General features: G+C 61.0%; 2 protein-coding genes and 1 long non-coding RNA gene across 4 annotated transcripts in view; 2 read left to right on the top strand and 1 right to left on the bottom strand.

The window, feature by feature from the left end:
* The window catches only part of PCYOX1L (prenylcysteine oxidase 1 like), a 2,729-nt gene extending 396 nt beyond the window's left edge, over positions 1-2,333 (top strand). Inside the window, exons 2-5 of the mRNA XM_019620303.2 lie at positions 1-390; positions 470-681; positions 769-909; positions 1,508-2,333. Of these exons, the coding sequence (XP_019475848.1) occupies positions 1-390; positions 470-681; positions 769-909; positions 1,508-2,166 (1,402 nt within the window). The 3' untranslated portion in view covers positions 2,167-2,333. The remainder of the gene's footprint in view (positions 391-469; positions 682-768; positions 910-1,507) is intronic.
* On the bottom strand, positions 2,313-6,497 carry IL17B (interleukin 17B). Of its 2 annotated transcripts, XM_003210300.4 has the most exons (3): positions 4,550-6,497; positions 3,446-3,732; positions 2,313-3,209 (listed from the first exon to the last, which is right to left on the bottom strand). In XM_003210300.4, the coding sequence occupies exons 1-3, from the start codon at positions 4,568-4,570 to the stop codon at positions 2,951-2,953; spliced, it is 567 nt and encodes a 188-aa protein (XP_003210348.2). In that variant the 5' UTR covers positions 4,571-6,497; the 3' UTR covers positions 2,313-2,950. The 2 variants fall into 2 exon arrangements, with proteins under 2 accessions (XP_003210348.2, XP_019475944.1); XM_019620399.2 differs by lacking the exon at positions 4,550-6,497 and having other exon boundaries at positions 3,446-4,535.
* Positions 6,498-9,903: 3,406 nt separating this feature from the next.
* Positions 9,904-19,274, top strand: LOC104913254. Its single transcript, XR_795244.3, has 3 exons — positions 9,904-10,127; positions 15,525-15,644; positions 17,126-19,274. It is a non-coding gene; the product is annotated as an uncharacterized LOC104913254 (long non-coding RNA).
* Positions 19,275-19,280: the final 6 nt, after the last annotated feature.

Here is a 19,280-nt window from a genome sequence, read left to right as displayed (position 1 = left end):
GCACGAGGTGTCCCAGCGCCCCAACCCCGCCGTGCCCGCACCGTGGGGCTCCGGGCGGACCGCAGAATCCCACCGCTTTGTCCCGTCCGGAGGCGGGGCCGCCCCGTGGGATGCCCGAGCACGTGGGCTCTCACGCTGCCCGGTGCCCACGCAGGAGCTCGCTCACCCCGTTACCCGCACCCCACCACGCCCGGTGGGCCCCTCTGCTCCCCCAGGGCTCAGGCAGCGCCGCGAGGTGCCGGGGAAGAGCGCCGTGTTCAGCGGGGAGCACTTTGTGCTGGAGGAGACCGACTGGTACCTGCTGAACCTCTTCCGGCTCTGGTGGCACTACGGGATCAGCTTCCTGCGCCTGCAGATGTGGGTGGAGGAGGTGATGGAGAAGTTCATGAGGTAGGGCCGTGGCGGGGTGGGGAGGGGGATTCTCCCCGACGCCGGGACCTCACCCCGTGCCGCCATCCATCCCCCCCAGGATCTACAAGTACCAGGCGCACGGCTACGCCTTCTCCAGCCTGGAGGAGCTGCTGCGCTCTCTGGGGGGTGAGGCCTTCGTCAACATGACGCAGCGCTCGGTGGCCGAGGCTCTGCTGGAGGTGGGCGTCACGCAGCGCTTCGTGGATGACGTCATTGCAGCCGTGCTGCGCTCCAGCTACGGCCAGTCGGTGCTGGTGCCTGCCTTCGCGGGTGAGGATCCATTGCCCTCGTGTGAGCGTCTTCCCCGGGGTCCTTCCCCGAGCGGGGCCCTGAGCGCCTTCCCCTTCCTCTCCCCAGGAGCCATGTCGCTGGCGGGGGCCCAGGGCAGCACGTGGGCGGTGGAAGGAGGCAACAAGTTGGTGTGCTCGGGCCTGCTGAAGCTGACCAAAGCCAACATCATCCACGGCAGGGTGACGGGCGTCTCTCTGCACAGCTCGGGTGAGCCCGACCGCGGGGTCTGCTCCGGCCCTGTGCACCCATGGGTACTGCTGGCCTTGGGGTTGTGGGTCTGTGCCTGGAGAGGGCTTGGTGGGGATGGGTTGGTGGTTGGACCTCGTGGTCTTAGCTGTCTTTTCCAACCGTAACAGGTTTTGTGATTCTGTGAGGTGGGTGGTGGGGGCTGTGGAGATGCTGGGGGCTCTGGGAGGCTCTTTGTTTTTCTGAGAGGCTGTCTGTCTGTCTGAGAGGCTTGGCCCTGCCCTGCAGACCTTCGGGTCCCTTAGGTCCCCTCTTTGGGCCAGGTTCCCACTGGCACTATCCATGCTCCAGCACAGCAGGTCGGACAGCTGTGCTTTGTGAAGGGCAGCTTTGACCCTCTTCTCCTTTTCTCATCAGCATGAGCTGCTCTAGAAGCTTTCTCTCACAGGCTCTATAAAATGCTCTTTCTGTTGCCCTAAAGCATTAGCAACTCATCCAAAGCCACCAGATTCTATGGTCCAGCACTGGAAAACCAGGGGCTGGAGGCAGTGCTAAAACAAAGTGGGGACCATACAGCTTGGGGTCAGTGCTACAGCCACTATCTGCCATTTCTCTTCAGAGGGGAGAGCCCTGTACCAGGTGCACTACACGAGCAGCGAAGGCCAGGGCTCGGCATTCTACGACATGGTGGTGGTGACCACTGCCCTACACCCCAGCAGGAGCAACTTCAGCTTCCAGAACTTTGAGCCGCCCATTGACAACTTCCCTGGCACCTTCCAGCCCTCCGTCACTTCTGTGGTGCATGGCTACCTCAACTCTTCCTACTTTGGCTTCCCTGACCCCAAGCTCTTCCCCTTCGCCAGCATCCTCACCACCGACACTCCCGCCCTCTTCTTCAATGCCATGGACAACATCTGTCCTGTCAACGTCTCAGCAGCGTTCCGTCGCAAGCAGCCCCAGGAGGCGGCGGTGTGGCGGGTCCTCTCCGAGCAGCCGCTGGACAAGCAGCAGCTGAAGACCCTCTTCAGGTCCTACTACTCGGTGCAGGTGACGGAGTGGCAGTCACACCCCCGCTACGACTCGGCCAAGTCGCTGCCACCCATCGTGCTCCATGAAAACCTCTTCTACCTCAGCGGCGTGGAGTGGGTGGCCAGCTCCATGGAGATGATTGCTGTGGCGGCCAAAAATGTGGCCCTCCTGGCTTACAACCGCTGGTACCAGGACCTGGAGAAGATAGACCAGAAGGACTTGATGCACAAGGTGAAGACTGAGCTGTGACGCATTGGGTGGTGGTGGGCCCGGAGCTGCTGTCTGCAGTGGGCAGGGGTGTATTTATTGCCTTGGGAACACCATGGAGCTTGGGGCAGGGGGCCAGGGACAGGCTGTGTCCAGATGACTTGAACATGTTTTTCCTTCAGGAATATAGACACTGTTGCTTGTCTGTGCCATGCGCTGGAGATTTCTCCCTTTCCCTCCTTGGGTGGCACTGGAATGTGCTGTGAGGAAGGGTCATCTTGCTTTGGAAGGGACCTCGTAGGGCTTCAAAGCCAAGGCCATGAGGGTAGTGAGACCCTGCTCCTGCTGCTCCTCCCTGCTGGGTACAGCCCTCCAGCCCAGGCAGCACCATAGGCTGAGGCATGGAGCGGGTCAGACGGGGGCCAGCAATGCACTTTATTATTTAGGGCCTCAAAAGCTGCCTCAGCTTCCCCCGGACATCAGCTGCTCCCCACCCCCTGCCTCTATGCCAGGCCCTGGGCTGCAGTTTGCACATGGGGCTGGGGGTGGTGGGTGAGGACCTTCCCCCTCCATTCTCCTTGGCCTTTCACTGGGGGTTCAAAAGCTCCTGGCGAGGCCAGAGGCAGGATGATGTGCTGGGCTGCTTGCAGGGCTGCCCCAGCACTGCGTGTCCTCAGCCTGGGTTGAGGCTAGTGGAATCTGCAGGGGGATTTTGGGGAGCCCTTGGACGCACTCCTTGCCCCAATGCTGAGCCTGGCAATGCTTGATAAGCAAGAGCAAGCTACTTATATGCCCTTAGATGAGTTTGGGCATTCATTATGCAACCTCAGAAGATGCAAGTGCAGCCCACAGCGATGGTCTCCATGACCATCTGGTACTTCTTGTGACACTTCTTCCTCCTGGCAGCCTTGTGCCCCACCTCGCCTGGCGCCTGGCAGAGCAGCCTGCGGACAGGCAGCCAGCTGTAGATGGGAATGCTGGCCATGGTGCGGTCCTCCTGCATGGTGAAGGGGTTGATGCAGCCAGTGCAGAGGCACCGGGCCTCAGGGATGTCTGCCGGGATTCGCGTGGCATCGTGGTTGATGCTGGAGGATAAGGAAAGCAGTGGGAGGTTAGGGGGACGGTGAGACTGGCAGGTGGGATGGAGACAGTGGGGTGGGGATGGGCAGGGCAATACCACTGCGGGGTGACATGGGGAGCACTGCATCATGGTTGCTTTGAGATGCGGGAGCTGTGGTCACCAGTGCACCTGCCAACGTGGGATGAGTGTGCGTGGCCCTGCCAGAGCTCCCCAGCCCTGAGGACCCTGCCCCACACTTACCTATAGGCCCAGGGGGACAGGCTCCTGCGGTTGGACCTCCAGAGACGCAAATTGACTTGGCACTTGGTGTCGCCTGGCTCAGAGCCATTCTTCAGCTGGTGCACCATGTCCTGGATGCTACGCTCATAGTCCTCCATTGGAGTGTAGGGGTCATCCGGGGCCCTGGCCAGGGCGGGAGCGGCCATGGGGAGCCGTGAAGGGCCCCTTCTCCTCCCCTTGGCTGCTCTGCTTTCATCCTTGGCTTCTGGCACCAGAACCATGGCAAAGGTGAAGATGCAGAGGAGAAGCTGAAGAGAAAGGAGTGCAGTGCGTGGCTGCCCTAGGCTGCAGAACTTGTGCAAAAGGTTGCATCCCTGCTTTGGGGATAGACACTTGGCCCAATTTCCTGGCACTGGGGTGGCACCGTGCATGCTGGGTGGTGAGCACATGGTCGTGGTGAGCCCCAGGAGGTACCCATGGCTGCAGAGCCCTTGTCCAGGGAGCCGAGCCCAAAGGGCCCTGAGCCTGCCCTGAGCATCCCCAGGTGGCCCCGTGCCCCAAGCAAGCGCACACACCCAGCTCAGGGTGTACCTGGGGCTCCTTTCGTTTACAAGGAGTCTTAGAGATGAGACATGCAAGAATGAGATCTTTATCCAAATCCTCCTCTCCCTCTGTGCTCTGAGGACAGAGAAAGAAAGGTGCCTTTTCCTCTCCTTCTCCCTCCGGCCTCGCAGGGCCGAGCTCCGTGTGCCGGCAGCCGGCATGCTGCCCAGTGCCGAACAAAGTTGCTTTCTGTAGCGCTGCTCTCCGTGTGGCTGCAGCCGGCCGAGGCAGCCCCACGCCCTGCCCGTGGTCCCGCTGTGACACCGTCCTGCGTGCGTGCAGGGTCCAGGCAGAGCGCTGCGCTCTCCTCCTGGGCTGTGCCGCGCTTCCCTCAGGCCGCCGCAGGTTCGCTCCCCGCTTTGTCCCCTCCGTGCCACGCACGGGGACGACGGGCTCAGCAGGGCCGGGATGAGCATCTCCAAAGCAAACAGAGCCAGGTAGCCACCCGCAAACACGCGTGTACGTAATGGCATTAAAGAAAGGAAGCGAACGGGCAGCCCCGCGTCGCGGCACGGTACCTACCAGGTTGGGAGCCCGCTCCATCGCGGCGGAGGGCCGGACGGCTGCCCGCAGTGCGGCTGGCACAGCCGAGCCCCGCAGCTAAATAGGGAAAGCCCCAGCCCCGCGGCGCTTCCCCGGAGGTGTGTCCGGCGCGTCCCCGAGGTGTCAGCAGCTCAGGGCGGGGCCAGCGTGGTCTGGGACTCGGCCACCGCCTCCTCCCGGGTGCTGGCTGCAGCAACCCTGGCTGTCCCTCCTGGAGCAGGCAACGCAGAGAGGATCAGGGGCAGAACTTGTCTCAGAGAAATGTCTGGGGTTCTGCTGGCAGTGACAGCACGGTGACAGCCTTGGTGATAGCCCCCATGGCTGGGGGGCACTGCTGGAGCAGGTGCTGGCAGGAGGACGGTGGGCTGTGTGCTATGCTGGTGGCACAGTGTGCAGGTAGCCTGGAGCTTCTGTGGAGACAACTGAGGGTCCCCAGTGACGTGTGTGCCACCAGCAGCTCCGCTGTGTGTGCCCAGGAACCCCCATGACTCACACCATTGCATCCCGCACCCCGGCTATCTGTCACCAGACTCTTCCCTGCTGTTGTCTGCAGCCCGACGGCTGTGCCTGGGGCTGTGCCCTGAGCTGCAGGCTGGGGGTGTCCTGGGAGTGTGCTGGAGATGCTGCCTCAGTGCTGTGCTGCATCCACAGGTCGAGCCTGGGGGTGCTGCAGTGAGGGAAACTGAGGCACGGGAGGTGCTGACTCCGGGGCTGGGGACTGCGGGCGCCTATAAAGGAGGGACAGGGAGCAGGGGGAGGGATGCAATCCGTGTCCTTGAAGCCAGGGATGCTGTACCGCACGGTGGTGCTGTCCTCCACCCAACCGCAGCGCAGTGCCCTTCCTCCATCCCTCTTCCATCCCTCCCTCTGTCCACTCCCAAACCCCACCAGCTTCGCTCACTGCAGAGGTGCCTGGTGCTGTTCCCTGCTCCTCGGGGGGCACCTTTTAAGCTTTGAAGTCTGCTGTCCCACGTCTGGGATGGCTGCTGGAGGAATGCCCCCCGCTTACTCCACATCCCCCCATCCACAGGCTGGAAGGCCCTTGTGCTTCGTAGGGCAGTTGGAAATTTCCACTTCCTTTTCCCAGTCCAGGAATTGAGCCTCAACCCAGGAAACAGGGTGAAAGTCATCACCTCTTCCTACTGTGTCTCCCCTCCTTTTGGTTACCACAACCCAGAGATGCTGCAGGAAACATGCTGACACCCCCAAGGGCATTCACCAGCACAGTGCTTCAGGGCTGTGGCGTCTCCCAGTCAATGAGCAGTGTCACCTCTGTCAGCTGATGGGGGCCCGGTGACTCTGCAGCCACCTGCACCCAAATTATTGCAGTGCCTGGGACCCAACGCTGGCTGTGCGCTCCCCAGGGCAGCGCAGGGCAGAACGCAGCCCCTGGCCATGCCCAGAGGGTGCCGGGCTGCGCGGCCGCCTGCGTTGTGTCAGCACTCGGCAATGCTGTTTACACATGAGAGAGGCTCAGAGGCATCCGCAATGGGAGCCAATTACCCAGTTTTGATCTTTTTTGGTGAAAAGGAAACCAGAGCTTTTCAGACATGGCCAAATTTGATAAGCTGGGGGAGGTGGCTTTTCTCCACCAGCCTTGCGATGGAGCTGGGGTGCACGGCTGGGAGGGGGACAGCATTGCACTGGGGTGGCTACGAGATGTGCCCAGCCCAGAGCAGGGTGTTCAGGGTCTGCCGTATGCCCTTGTGATGGAAGGAAGGGCTGGAAACTCTCCAGGGCTTCCCCTCCATGTGGACACCATAGGGGAGAGGGCTATGATTTGGATTCTGCTGTCCATGCTTGTCTCTGTTGCCTCCTTGCTTTGTTCCTGCCTGCCCCACTGCTATGGGCACCGTTGGAAGTCGGAACCTGAAGAATGGGAGCCGGTGCCCAGACAGGGTGGATCTGATCTGCCAGCCAAAGGAGACCAGGGTGCATATTTTGTAACCATCCATCATGAGATCCACTGTCCTGCCCTCAGCTGAGCCGGAGCTCAGCCATCTCCAGCCGTGTGGCTGCTCCCTGCAAAGCAGAGCTGTCACCCTCAGTCTGGGTGGGAGCCTGCCACTGTGCAGTGCCACACAGAGCACCTGTACATGTGCCCGGCTGCGGCCGGAGCCAGCGGGGCTGCGTCTGCAGCATCCTCCTATCTCCCATGAGCAACATTTTCCACTCATCAGATATGAGCGTGCCGCAATGAGCCGGCCTGGCCGGAGCCTGCCGTGCATGGGAGGAGAGCTGGGGTTGGTGGTGCTGGTGTTGGGCCCCCACGTCCCCGTGCCCCTGCAGGTAGCACCCGCCCGCAGCACGGCGCTCACATCCATATTTGCACAAACGCTGTGCTGGTGTGCGAGCGGCTCCGGAGCCACCCAGACCAGAAGGGCTTATTTTAAGCTCGCTGGAAAAAAAAAAGTTGGTTGGTGGGAATTAAAACTCTCCGTTCTCAAAAAAGGGAAAACAAAAAGATCTGAGTTCTGCCTGCTCCTTCGGTTGCATAAACACAGACACATCTGGAAGGGGCAGCCAGGACATCGCCGCTTCGTGCGGGGTGAGTGCCCTCCGCAGCCACCCATCAGTGGGACGGCACCCTGCTGGCAGCCCCAAGCAGGCAGTGCCCACGGCCCTCCTGTGTGCTGCAGAGAACAGCCAGGGCTTGGTGTCGGGACGCAGCTCTGCGTGTGCTCGGCCCTGAGGGACCCTGCATCTCCCGACAGTACATCCCGGCCCAGAGGCAGCTGCCAGCAGCGCCAGGCGGGCGGGAGGGAGTGTACATCCTGCACAGCCCCAGCAGCATCCATCAGCGTTTACAGCACGTCTCCCGTTACACGATCCAGACACACAGGTTCCTCCTGTCCTGCTTCTCTCCTGCCTTTTGTTTTCTTTTACTTTCTGCTCTTGGAGACAGAGCACCTGATGGAAAAAGACTGTGTGTGCTCTGGTTCCTAGAAGCACGCTGCTTCCTTCCGCTCCCCGCTGCCTCTCTGCTGCCCTGGGCTGGGGGGACAGTGAGGCCACGGCAGGGACACGGCAGGGAAAAACTCTCATCCCAGCAAAGCCCTCTGCGCGTTCTGTGTCAGGCAGCAGAGGTCACTGCGGAATGGACAAAGCAGCTCTGAGGGAGGGAGATGGCAAAGCACTGCAGTCCCCACTGTCCCTGCAAGGATGTGGGGAGCACCCAAGGCCACGTTTCCAGGGCAGCGATGCCCTTATTTTTAGGGCTTTGGTGGCTTTAGCTTGCAGGCAGGCTTCCAAGTTCTCAGGGCGCGACGCAGGGCTGAAGTAAATGGAAAGTTGAGCAGTGACACTGACGTCTGCCCCAGCTCTGCATCTCCTCCCCGCAGAGCTGGGGACGGGGCCACGCACGTGCAGGGACCCACAGCCCCGGGAGCTGTCACCACTGGGAGCCCAGCAGGGAGGTCCTACCCTGCTGCTGTCCCGTGCTTCCAGCTGGGATGCGCTGAGCTCCAGCTGCTGCTGAAGGTCACCTCCAGAGCTGCTCCAGCCTGGGCTCACCCGCTGCCCGTGTCCTGCCCGTGCCACCAGCACTGCAGCACCGGGCAAAGCTCCAGCAACCCCCCTGTAGTGTCAGCGAGCAGATGAGGAGGCCGTAAATTCAGCGCTTTGTTCTGTGCAGGGCTGGCTGGAGAGGGAATTCTGCCATCGTTCCTCTGTCTTTCGGGAGGGCCGGAGCCAGCTCAGCCCCGGGGGCTGCTCTTGTAGGGATCTGCAGCAGGACTGGGGCTTCTGAGAGCATGCAGACCTTCGTGCACAGCTGAGGGCAGGGAGTGGGGAAAAGTGGCTTTGCCAGGGGTACAGAAACAGAACCTGCTGCAGAGAGAACTCACTGGGCAGCATCCTACTGAAGGAGTAACAAAAACAAACCCGCGCCGTGGAATCCTGCTTTGCCCTAAATGTTTTTCTTATGGAGTTGTAATAAGACAAGAGTTGTAAAGATAGTAACCTCCTAAACATTACCTTATTAAGGCTTCTTAGAAACCACAGGGCATGACCCCACTGGGTCATGGAACAAGAGAGCAGCATCCAGAGAACAAACAGAGGCTAACGTTACATTTTTCACTTCATTTAGGAAACCTGGTTTCTAATTATAGGCGTTGTTTAATGGCAGCATTTATCCGTGCTTTATTCAAAGCCAGCCCACCGACAGCAGGGGCTGAACTGGAGACAGCAGCAAGATGCTGTGTTCCCAGTGTGTGTGGTACTCAGTACGGCCCAGCCAGACCGGTACCAGTACCCACTGCTGACAGTGTGGGGCTGAGTCCAGTACAAGCACAGAGTGCCCTGCACAAGGGCAGGTGCTGGGTATCGCTGGGGTCAGCACGGCTGAATGCTCCCCAGCCCCCCAGCATGCACTGACCCTACTCTTCCAGCTTAGCCTCCCAGGGACCTTCCCAAGCTCTGTCTCGCAGGGGACAGGAGGCACCAAATGCTGACAAAGTGTGCAAAGCCTGGCACAAGGGCACAGAGACCTTGGCCCGAGCTCTGGGACTGCCTGCAGCCCACAGGTGATGGGGATGGGCATCCTCTCAGCAGACCCTGCCTGCAGACTGGGCCCTCAGAGGCCGGCAATGTGGGCCCTTCCCAGGAACCGCCTGGGAATGGATGCTGAGCCAGAGCATCATTGGGGCTGGGGCCACACAGGGCACTGCTGCCAAGAACAGAAGTGGCTGGGGCTGGTGGTGAGCCCACAGAGTGGCTGTGGGCACTGGGTGCTATCTGCAAAACTCAGGCTCTCATGGCCACAGCCGGCCCTGTGCGTGCAGGCGGCCCCGTGGCTGCCGGAACGCCGTTTTCCCAGGCCAGATGGAGCTCCTCAAAGTGATGGGAACCACAAGCCGGGCCAGGGAGCATCTCCGCTTCCTTCCCCCAGTGGGACAGCCGCCAGTATCAGCGCGCTGCAGCCCCGCTCTGCCCCGCTGCCAGCCCCCAGACCCACACAGCAGCATGGGCAGGGGCTGCGGGGATCCAGCATCTCCAGGCAGCTCTCTCCGAGGCGTCCCCGTCGTTCCCAGGCGCAGGGCTGGCTGCTCCCACCTCCTCCCCCCGCGCCCCGCACCCCTCCTTCCCGCGCTCTGCTCTCCCCCTCTCTCCTGCTCTCCCTCTCGGACTTAATGACTTCCACATGGGCCTCTGGCATCCTGAGCCAAGCCTCCCAGCATTGTCTGAAATCTCCAAATTTAGAAGAAATATGAAAATTGTCAAGCGGCCCTTCCTTAGGGGGTAAAACCAACACTCAGCTGAGCGGCGGCGGGTCAGGGCGCAGGGCCACGTGACGGCACCCCAGCCAATGGGTCCCTGCGGCGCCCCTGACAGATGCGCCCGCCGGAGCCTGGCCTCCTTCTCCAGCTCATATAAGGTAAAAAGAAAAAGGTTTTCCAGCTTCTGAGCCGCATGGAAGGAGTTTTCGCCCAGCACTCCCATGCCAGCTGCTTAAAAAACCCCAGCAGGCAGCGTGGGGCCGCAGTGCCGGTTATAATGGGACAGGAAGAGGTGGTGGTTGCATGCCCGCGCCCTGCGGTGATGTGGAAAAGGGCAGCAGGTAGGTGCCCGTGGGGCGCGTGGGGGTGGGCATGGCGTGGGGCGGAGGGCAGCAGCAGGGAATGGCGTGGGGGGCCCTGGTGCGGTGTAGTACTGAGCAGAGGAGTCCCAAATGTGACCTGGCGATGCTGCAGGGGGTGCGCGTGGGGCGAGCGGCACGTGGGGCAACCGTGTGGAGGCAACCGTGTGGTCCTGTGGGATGAGGGGAGGGATTGCTCTGCATGCACCTGGATAGAAACAATGGCAAGGCACTAACAAGCCAGGGTAGGACCGGCTCTGCGAAGAACGAGGCCGCTCGCTGGGCATTGCTGCTGGACAGGCGGCCGCCAGCCGGGGGGAAGCGGGCTGAGGTCACGGCGCAGGAGCCGTGCCTGGGCCCCCAGCCTGGCCCTGGGGCTGCAGTGGGCACGGTGGCAGCGGTTGAGGCACTTCAGCGCCTCTGTCCCTGTCCCACCGTGAGCCCCTGGGAAGCGGCAGTGGGGTCATGGCGGGCAGTGAGGAGCGGCTCAGCTCTGCCTTGGCCCTGTCACTGTGCTCATTTTGTACTTTGTGTACTGATGAAGGACGGCCCGGTGCACATCGCTCCCCAGGCTGTGTGCATGCAACGTTCGCGTTACTATTGGTTCCATTCATACCAAAACGTTACCTAGAAAGCACTGAAGCACTCATCAGGTGCTCCGACAGGCCGTGCCGGTGTTTCACTTTTGGACACGTCTCCTCCAGGAATCTGACCCATCACCTTCCCTCCACACGGCTCTTTCCCTGCCCAATGGGGAAACAGAGGCATAGAGAGGGCTGGGCTGTGAGGACCCCAGCCCCGTGGCTGCCACCCCTGCAGCGCCCGGCCTGGGTTAGGGTTAGGGTTAGGGTTGGGTTAGGGTTAGGGTTAGGGTTAGGGTTAGGGTTAGAGTTAGGGTTAGGGTTAGAGCACTCGGTGCCTTTGTGCTGTCCCCATCACGGTGCCCATATCCCCAGATACGGGACTCAATGCTGTTCCTGCCCAGCCCCAGGCCCCAGCTCACAGCACTGTGCTGATGGAAGAGAAGCTCATTTCCAACACACACACACTAGCCTCTGCCATAGATTTCCCAAGCAGTTATCAGCAGGAATTTGGGGAAGGCTGTGTCTAGACAGGCTGCAGCTCTGGGTGGCTCCTGGATGGAGTGGCATTTCCCTCCACGCTTGTCAAGAGGCAGTCTGGAGATGATTAAGGGCTTTTTTTTTTTTTTTTTTTTCTATTTTCTTGGTCTCCCTTTCTATTCTAACAGAGGATCGGCCTTGTGCCTGATCAGGATTTTCCGAGGCTCACCCCCAGCAAAGCCTCTGCTCATCCCCATCTCCATGGGGGCTGAGAAGCATGAGTGGGTGGGTGGGTGCCTTTGGGCACCAAGTTGCCCCTGTGATGCTTAGTGGGAACTGGGGCTGTAATGCTCCGTAAGGCCCATGGCAGGAGAGGGGCTGCCAGCTGTGGGCATCTGCCTAGGCTGGTCACGGTGGGGAGCTGTGGGGTGCAGCTGCAGAGCTGAAACCGATGCGGGGGAGAAGCAGCACAAGCTGCTCATGTCTGTGGGAGCGCGCCGGAGTCGGATAGCAAACGATGAGGCAAGAGGCTGGAAATCTGAGCTCTGGAGCCGTTTCACCATCCTTTGACCTTGGCCAGCTACACACACACACTCACACGGAGGAGGGAAGCAGAACAGACTTTGCTGGGGGAGGCTTTGCTGGGAACAGGAGTACACTGCAGCCAGTGATGCCGGGCAGTGCTGCTCCCTCGCTCCGAGCCCTTTCTCCTATCCAGCACCCCTGCACAGCACTGGGTTGTGCTGGCTGCCTGCTCTGGGGAGTCCCCACACCTCCCCGAGCACTTTGGCTCAGAGACCACACAGCACGTGCCAGACTGGCATGACACTGCCATGGAGACCAAGGGGAGAAGCCGAGAGCTGACCTTGTGCCAGGGATATGGTAGTGAGGGTACCCATGGTTCCTATCTCGCAGCTGAGTGACCCCAGCCCAGACCCTGGGATGGGACAGGGACTTCTCCCAGCAGCAGCAGCCAAATCTCGGCTGCACACTCACCCCTGCAGTCAGCAGCACACAGACCTGTATGCCAGCACAGGGCAGGGAAAGCCACAGTGCGGTGCACAGCTGGCACCATGGGGCAGAGCAGTGCAGTGGGACCCAACCTGGGCTCCAGCACTATGGCTGAGGATGCTGAAGCAGGCATCTTCCCACTGCTGGGCACAGGTGAGGGATGGAGCTGCTCAGTGCTGGCTGGAGGAGTTGGGGATTGTTGCGCTTTGATGGGGATGGGCACTTCTGGAGTGCTGCAGAGCCTTTGATCAGTTCAGTGCCCACTGTGTGCGAGTGAGAGCTGCACAAGGCATCACGATGAAAGCGGTCTATTGAGACCCTTTCCCTGTGGCTACAGGACAGTGGGATATCCTGGCAGTTCTTGAGGCTCCCCGTGGGGCAGCAGGAGCTGTGGGTGCCAGCAGTGAGCTGTGTGCCCTGACTCTGTAGGGAATGAGTGTGCCTGCCCCTACTCTGCAGAGATGGTCCCCACTGTGGGGTCTGGGAGGTGCAGGGAGGTGAGTGAGCAGCATCCCTCTGATGTGAGCTGTGTGTGGGGGCTGGGACCTACTGTGCTTCATGCAGGTGCTCTGTGCTGGACACCTGGCCGTGGTGGTGCTCTCTGCAGGACCAGTTCACTGCTGGCTGCTACATGGGGAGAAGTCTTCCTTTCAGCCGAGACTCCTCACCTGGGTTCCATCCCCATGCATTTTCCCTTCCTTTCCCTCTCCCTTCACCCATAGCTGAGCTCACTGAACTGTTCTGCTCACTGGACCTGCTGGGAAGGTGCTGTCCCTGCTGCTCTGCTGCAGCCAGCTGCCTACATTTGCCTGTCCCACAGCAGTGAGCTGCTGTCAGCATGGCTCTGCCCTCTGCAGCCCCACTGGGGTGTCAGTGGGAACACCGAGGAGGGATTCCCAAAATGAGAGGGAGAACCCAGATTGCTGCATCGGTGGCTGTGGACTCAACTGTCCCTTTGAGGCAGGCTCAGTAATGTTTTCATGCTCCTGCTTTACTGTGGTGACAGCCACAGCCAATGCTGTACAGCACAGCCTCAGCACCTGGGGCCTGTGCAGGGCTCCTGTTGTGACGGTGGCACTTGTCCCATAGGGTGTGCATGGGGAAGCCCAGCTCTGGGGGCTTAGCAGGAAGATGGCACTCTGAGAGCCAACGTGAGCTCAGTGCTGTGCTGGATCATCCTCTGTGCCTTGTCTCCTCACAGGAACCTGGCAAATTTGGAGTATTTTCTTTCAGAGTGCAGTGTCTCATACCAACTGGGCTCAGTGGGATTCGGAGAGCCAAGCTGGAGACATGCACACATGCACAGCGCTCCCCCGCTCCTTTGCTGGAGCAGAGATAAGATGATAAAGGCCTGATAAGCAGCAAGGAGTGCCGACAGCTCCATGAGCTCCAGGCCATGCCTCTTTGGACAGAAACCTGGAGCTTGGCTGGTGGTGTCTCACAGTGCCCCGGGACCGGGAGCCTCATGGCCAGGGAGGGCGAGGAGCAGAGCTGGAGGCAGCAGGGAACACGATGAATGCTGGAGCAGCCTCGCTTCTGCCAGAGCTGTGTGGGAGAAGTCTCACTGGGGAGCTTTGCTCTGGGCTCCTTTCCCCTCAGAAGGCTGGGGTCGGTGACGTGAAGGTCCCTTCCCCGCAGGGACTTCACCCCTGCACCACTTCCTCTGGATGGGGAATGTGCCATGTAAACAGCACAGCAGGGCCGGCCTGGGCTGCTCCCACGCTCCTGCTGCCCCGGGTGTCAGGCAGGCTCACCGTGCCCCATTCCCGGTGCACCGTCCTGCTGGGATGGGGAGGCTGGGGGAGATGGGGCTGAGTCCTGCCATGCATGGGGAGCGAGAAAAGGACAGGGGTTATGGTGGCTGGCTGGGAGGCAGCAGGAAGAAGCGAGGCCGTGGGAAAGGCGATGGATGGAAGCTGCAGAGGAGGTCAGGCTGCTGTGCAGCTCTGCTGTTCCTTGGCGATGTGTCTGCACAGATCTCATCGCTCATTCAGCCCTGCTGAGCTCCGGTGGTGCTGTGCAGCTTTTCTCCCCCTGCACAGCCAGCAGCACCTGTCCACCTGCATGGACAAAGCAGAGCCAGCCATGCTGCAGTGGGGACAAGAAGGCATTTTCCCATTGGCAGAAGCTGCCATGCCAGGAGCACAGGGACTATCCTGCTGCCCGCTGTCACCAGCAGGGAGGTGCCACTGGGGTTGACACCCTGGAAGTGACACTCCCAGACATTGCTCACCTGTCTGCTGTCTCCATGGCGTCACCACCCCAAGCCCTGCTGGGGATGCACAGACACCAGATGAGGCCATTTGGCTCCAAGAGGGGGCTGTGTGCCCTGGGAGGAGCACAAACCAGGCGCATCCTTCCCCTCTGCACCCATCCCCTGCTCCAAGACAGAGAAGCAGCCCCCCCAGACCTGCTCCTTTGTTCTTGGCATCATAATTTATCCTAGCAAAACCCACAGAGAAAGAGCAGCATCCCCCTGGGCCCCCTTGGCTCGCCCCCAGCATGGGAGATGTGGGCTGCACGGGCTCCAAATCTGCCTTTTTGACCATAAAAGGGCAGAAATTCTGCAGCCCCGGCAGGAGGATGGGAAAGGAAAGGCAAAGCTATTTATAGCTGAGCATCAGGACCGCAGCCTGAACTCGGGGTTAATCAGCCTGTGACCAGATTAGGATCTCCCCTGGCCCCATCATTTTCTCATAAACCTTTGATTTAATACCACATAGGCAAGGGAAGGAGGGAGGAGGCCATCAGGGCTGATGGGATGGAGGTGCCAGTTGGGCCAGTGCTCTGCACAGCTCCATGGAAGGAGCTGCCTGGGCCAGCGGGTCTTGCATGCAGAGCCATAGAAGGCAGCACCCATTGATTGGGACTGCTCTCATAGCTCAGTGGCTTCAGTCCCCGCAGAGATGAGTGAGCAAGAGCTGACCCCTCCACAGTTCCGGCCTCTGCTATCAGAGATGGCACTGTGCACGGACCTCGCTTGGTGCCCATGGGCAGCGCTCATCTCTCCGGCTGCCCCACAGTGGGGGTTCATCCCGCTGGACGTGGCACCAGGGGTCAAAGCTGGGGGGTGCTCAGCTTTGGGGGGCACCGGAGACAGATGGGAGCGTGTGGTGTTGATGCCGCCTGAGCTCCTGTCCTTCCCTAGCACGGGACAGAGTCCTGCTGAGGTTTGAGGCTTCCACCAGCACAAGGCCCAGGCTGAAGCAATACTTGGGACGGGGCCCTCGCCGCTGGAGAAAAAGGCCGGGGAATTTCAAGGAGGAAACAAATCCCAACTGTTATTAAAAAAGGACATTTCCTGCAGGAGCGGCCGCTGCAGAGAGGGGAAAGGGCGCAGTGTTGTAACCGTGGGGAGGGCTCTGACGCAGCCCAGCGCTGCCGGCTCGCCCAGCCAGGGACGCGGCTCCGCGGAGCAGAGGCGGAGGTGAGCGTGGGTAGGAGCGCGGGGCAGCGCCCGTGGGGCCGGTGGGATGGGGCGGCATAGGGAGCAGCCTGCCTGGCCCTTCAAAGGGCACACGGTGGTGGCTGGCAGCGCCCTTCCCTGCAGCCACACAGCACATCCGCGCCCACGCGAGCGAGGGATGAGCAAACTGGGGCTGATGGAATTCATAAGTGCGTGGTCGCTGCAACAGGGAGCGGCGTGCGAGCGTGTCCGGGGGCTGTGGGAAAGCTGAGAGATACCGGTCTGAGCGCTCCCACAGCAGGGCTGGGGGCTGCAGCAATGCCTGGGGGCTGACCCCTCCTCATACACTGTGGTCCTGGGAGGGTTGAGCACTTGGCTCCGGCAACGTGTGCTGGAGGGGCAGAGCCCCCTGCCTGGCTGCAGTTCGGTGGCTGCGCTGCCCCCAGGCGCTGCGCTCTGCTGTTCTCGCAGGCAGCAATATGAGCGTGGGGGGCAAGGGGTGAGCCCTGCTTCCATGTGAAACTGGGAAACTAGCAGAAACAAGGGGACGGGTCAGGCCTCGCCATGTTGAGCTTTTTGCCCCTCTTGAGGAGGTGGAGACCACAACAGAGTTCGGGCAACTCCTTCTCCAAGACCCCCTCCGGGCAGAGCGAGCTCCCAGCAGATGTTTTGCTTCCCAGCCCGGTGGGATGCACAGCCTGGTGCATTCCTCCGCCTTCTGTGGCATTCCTTCCCCCCACCAACACTTCCCTGGGGACAGCAGCTGAGGTCCCCAGCCCCACACTGCAGGCAGGGAGGAGTCTCCATTCCAGTCTTTCCTATCGAACTGGCCAGGGCCTGTCGGGGTGGTGGCAGGGGCGGAGGGGGTTGTCCCCAGGCCCACCACACAGGGCTGGGGCAAGGCACCTCCTGTGGCTCTCTGGAGCTGGGGACAGTGCATGGAGCAGGGTGTACTGGCTGGATCTGAACAGAGGCTCTGTTCCCAAATGTCAGCTGCCTGCTGTGCCTCGCTTTGGCAGGGAGTTCACCGGCACTGTTGCAAGGGAGACAGCTGGCTGTGCTGGAGAAGGTCCCCATTTGAGAAAGGAGGTTCTGAATGCTGTGCTCATTGCAAAGCTTTGTGGGTGCACAGAGCTGCTGGTGTGCCTTGGGACCCTGTATTGCTGGCAGGGCCCAGTCACGGCTGGGCAATATCTGGCCCCAGCTTCTGGGGAAGGGAGCATGAGGCCAGGTGGTAATGGGCAGGCAGTGGGAGGAGGAGAGCTGGGGAGGGTGGGGGTGCTGGGTCAGGCAGGAGATGGGCTGTGCTTTGCCCTACAAGGGATTCATAGCACTCTCCAGGGTCTGATCGCCCCCTGCTTCACATCAGACCTGAGTCCCCAGTTGTGCTGCAGCAGGAAACTGCACGCAATGCCTTGGGGTGCCAAGAGGCTACCTGCAGAGACCCAGAGCTCACTGCCCCACAAAACTCCACACTGACTGCTGCCCTCTGTCTTTTACAGCCTTGACCAAGGGAGTACCCAGGGACACAGCCATCACTGGAGATGCTGGAGGTGCACAGAGACTGTACATCCCCGGACAGCGAGAGAAGGGCAGAGCTGGCATGCTACCCACACCGGATGCCCTTTGGGTGCTGACAGCAGCACACACAAACCCAGCAGCCCCCTGAACAGGGCTGGCTCCCAGGACAGTACTCAGCCTGGGGTTGCTCCCAGCTAAAAGCAGCCCAGCCCCTTCCCAGGGAGCTGCACATAGGGAGTGCACAGGGCTGGGAGGCTGAGCTCTGACACAGGGCAGCAGGCTGTCAGGAGGGGCCCTGTGAGCAGTGCTGCCCCATGGCACCGAGCCCCGTGGCTGTTCCCACACTTGGCCAGTGCTCAGGGCTGGCCCGATCCGAGCTGGGAGCAGTGACAGCCTGCACCAGCAAAGGCAGCTACCAGACATCCCTCCTGGGTGACTCACACTGTGATCTGCGCATGGAGTTTGGGGCACCGTGAGGCTCTTCCCTTTCTTTCTTCCCAATAAATCGGGGCTGTGGAGCTGGGGGATGGCGGCTGGGGGAGCGGGGTGTGAGCAGAGGCTGTGGGTGCCCGGTTCCCAGCTGGGTGCGCTCAGGGGGGACCATGCCGGATGCAGGGCGTCATGCTGGAGCTGCACCATCTGCTTCTCGTCAGGCTGCTGGGAGCACCGCTGTTCTGGGGCCGGCAGCGGGACATGGCTGTGATGGATGGTGTGTTTATCGTGCTCTAGCGTTACTCAGGATGTTAGTGCTCGCCTGCAAGAGATGTTTCTGTGCTTGGCTGCTCCCTCCATCCTCCCCTCCTCCTGCTCCCCCCAGACCCTCTCCCTTGGGCCCACACAGGGGGTGCTGGGGGTGTCCATCCAACAGACTCCAGCCCTGCCTGCAGCTGAGCTCCCGGGACCAGCACTGACACCTTCCCACAGGTACTGCCCAGCATCAGGCTTCTCTCTGGTGAGGACAGGGATGGTGGCAGGGATAGGGCTCCGCAGGGCTCTCACATGCTCCTCATCCTCCAGGGGACACAAAGGAACAGAGTGCAGGGAAAATGCACTGTGTGAGACCTGCATCCCACATTACCCCAGGGGTGTCCTGGCCCTGCTGAGTGACAGACTCATACTCTAGAGCCACCCCAGCAGCCACATCCGTATGGCTTAAGACCACAGGCAGTGACTCCCCAGTGCTGGGCCAGGTTCCAGATCCTACAGCCCCACAGACACACTGTTGGGATGCGGTAGGGGCCAGTGTGCAGTCCTTCTCCAAGCACAGTTGTTTATCTGTGTGATGCTGCAGGTTGTCCCCAGCAGCCCCCAGCCTCATCTGTCCTGTAGTGTGATGCCCAGCAGAAAACAGCCACACACGGCCATGCGTGGTACAGCACACATCGAGCGCGGCCGGGGGCTTCTCCATGTCTCCCAGCCCAAGGTGCAGTGCTGCATCTCTGGTCAATTGGGAGTCTGAGATGAAGCACTGTAGCTCGGGAAGGGAGGAACTGTGCCCTGGGACCCCGACACCTCTCAGACTGCCGCCTGCTGGGAGCATTGATGCCAACGGAACGTGGGAACTGCGCAGTGAGATGGGAAGCACAGCTCATGACTGGATGTGGGGGTCTGCTCCACCCCTCTCTGCTGCCTCTGGGGCTGGGTCCTCAACCGTGGGAGCAGGGGCTCTCCCAGCTGTGTTTTGGACACTGGCTCTAATGGAGAAGCACAGAGAACGGAGCCTGCAGACACGCAGTGTGTCCCCCGAAGATTCCATAGGGGCTGCTGACCCCCAGCCATGGGGCAAGGCTCACCCCTCTGCTCCGTATCCCTGTGACTGAAGGTCAGAGGAGTGGAGGTTTGCTTTGAGGCAGAGGAACACCCCTGTGCCCGGTCAGGATCCCCAGAGCTCCCAGCTCTGTGCAGGGGTGGGCAGGGGTGCTGCGTGGGGACAGCAGGGCCACACAGAGCGGCCAGAGGAGCAGCTGTGCAGGGCAGGGGCCGGTGGGAGCCGCGGTCGCCGTGCTCTCAGGGTCCAGTTTTCCCAGGAATCCCTTAGGCTACGTTGGGGATTCCTGGAAATACTGTTCTTGGGGCCACGGCTCTGCACATGGAGACATCCCGACCCCGAGCGGAGCCGCAGCCCCGCAGGAGCCA

This window comes from Meleagris gallopavo, chromosome 15, assembly GCF_000146605.3.
Source record: "Meleagris gallopavo isolate NT-WF06-2002-E0010 breed Aviagen turkey brand Nicholas breeding stock chromosome 15, Turkey_5.1, whole genome shotgun sequence".
Lineage (NCBI taxonomy): Eukaryota > Metazoa > Chordata > Aves > Galliformes > Phasianidae > Meleagris > Meleagris gallopavo.
Note: the sequence above shows the minus strand (reverse complement) of the source record. Positions and strands in the feature narration are given on the sequence as shown.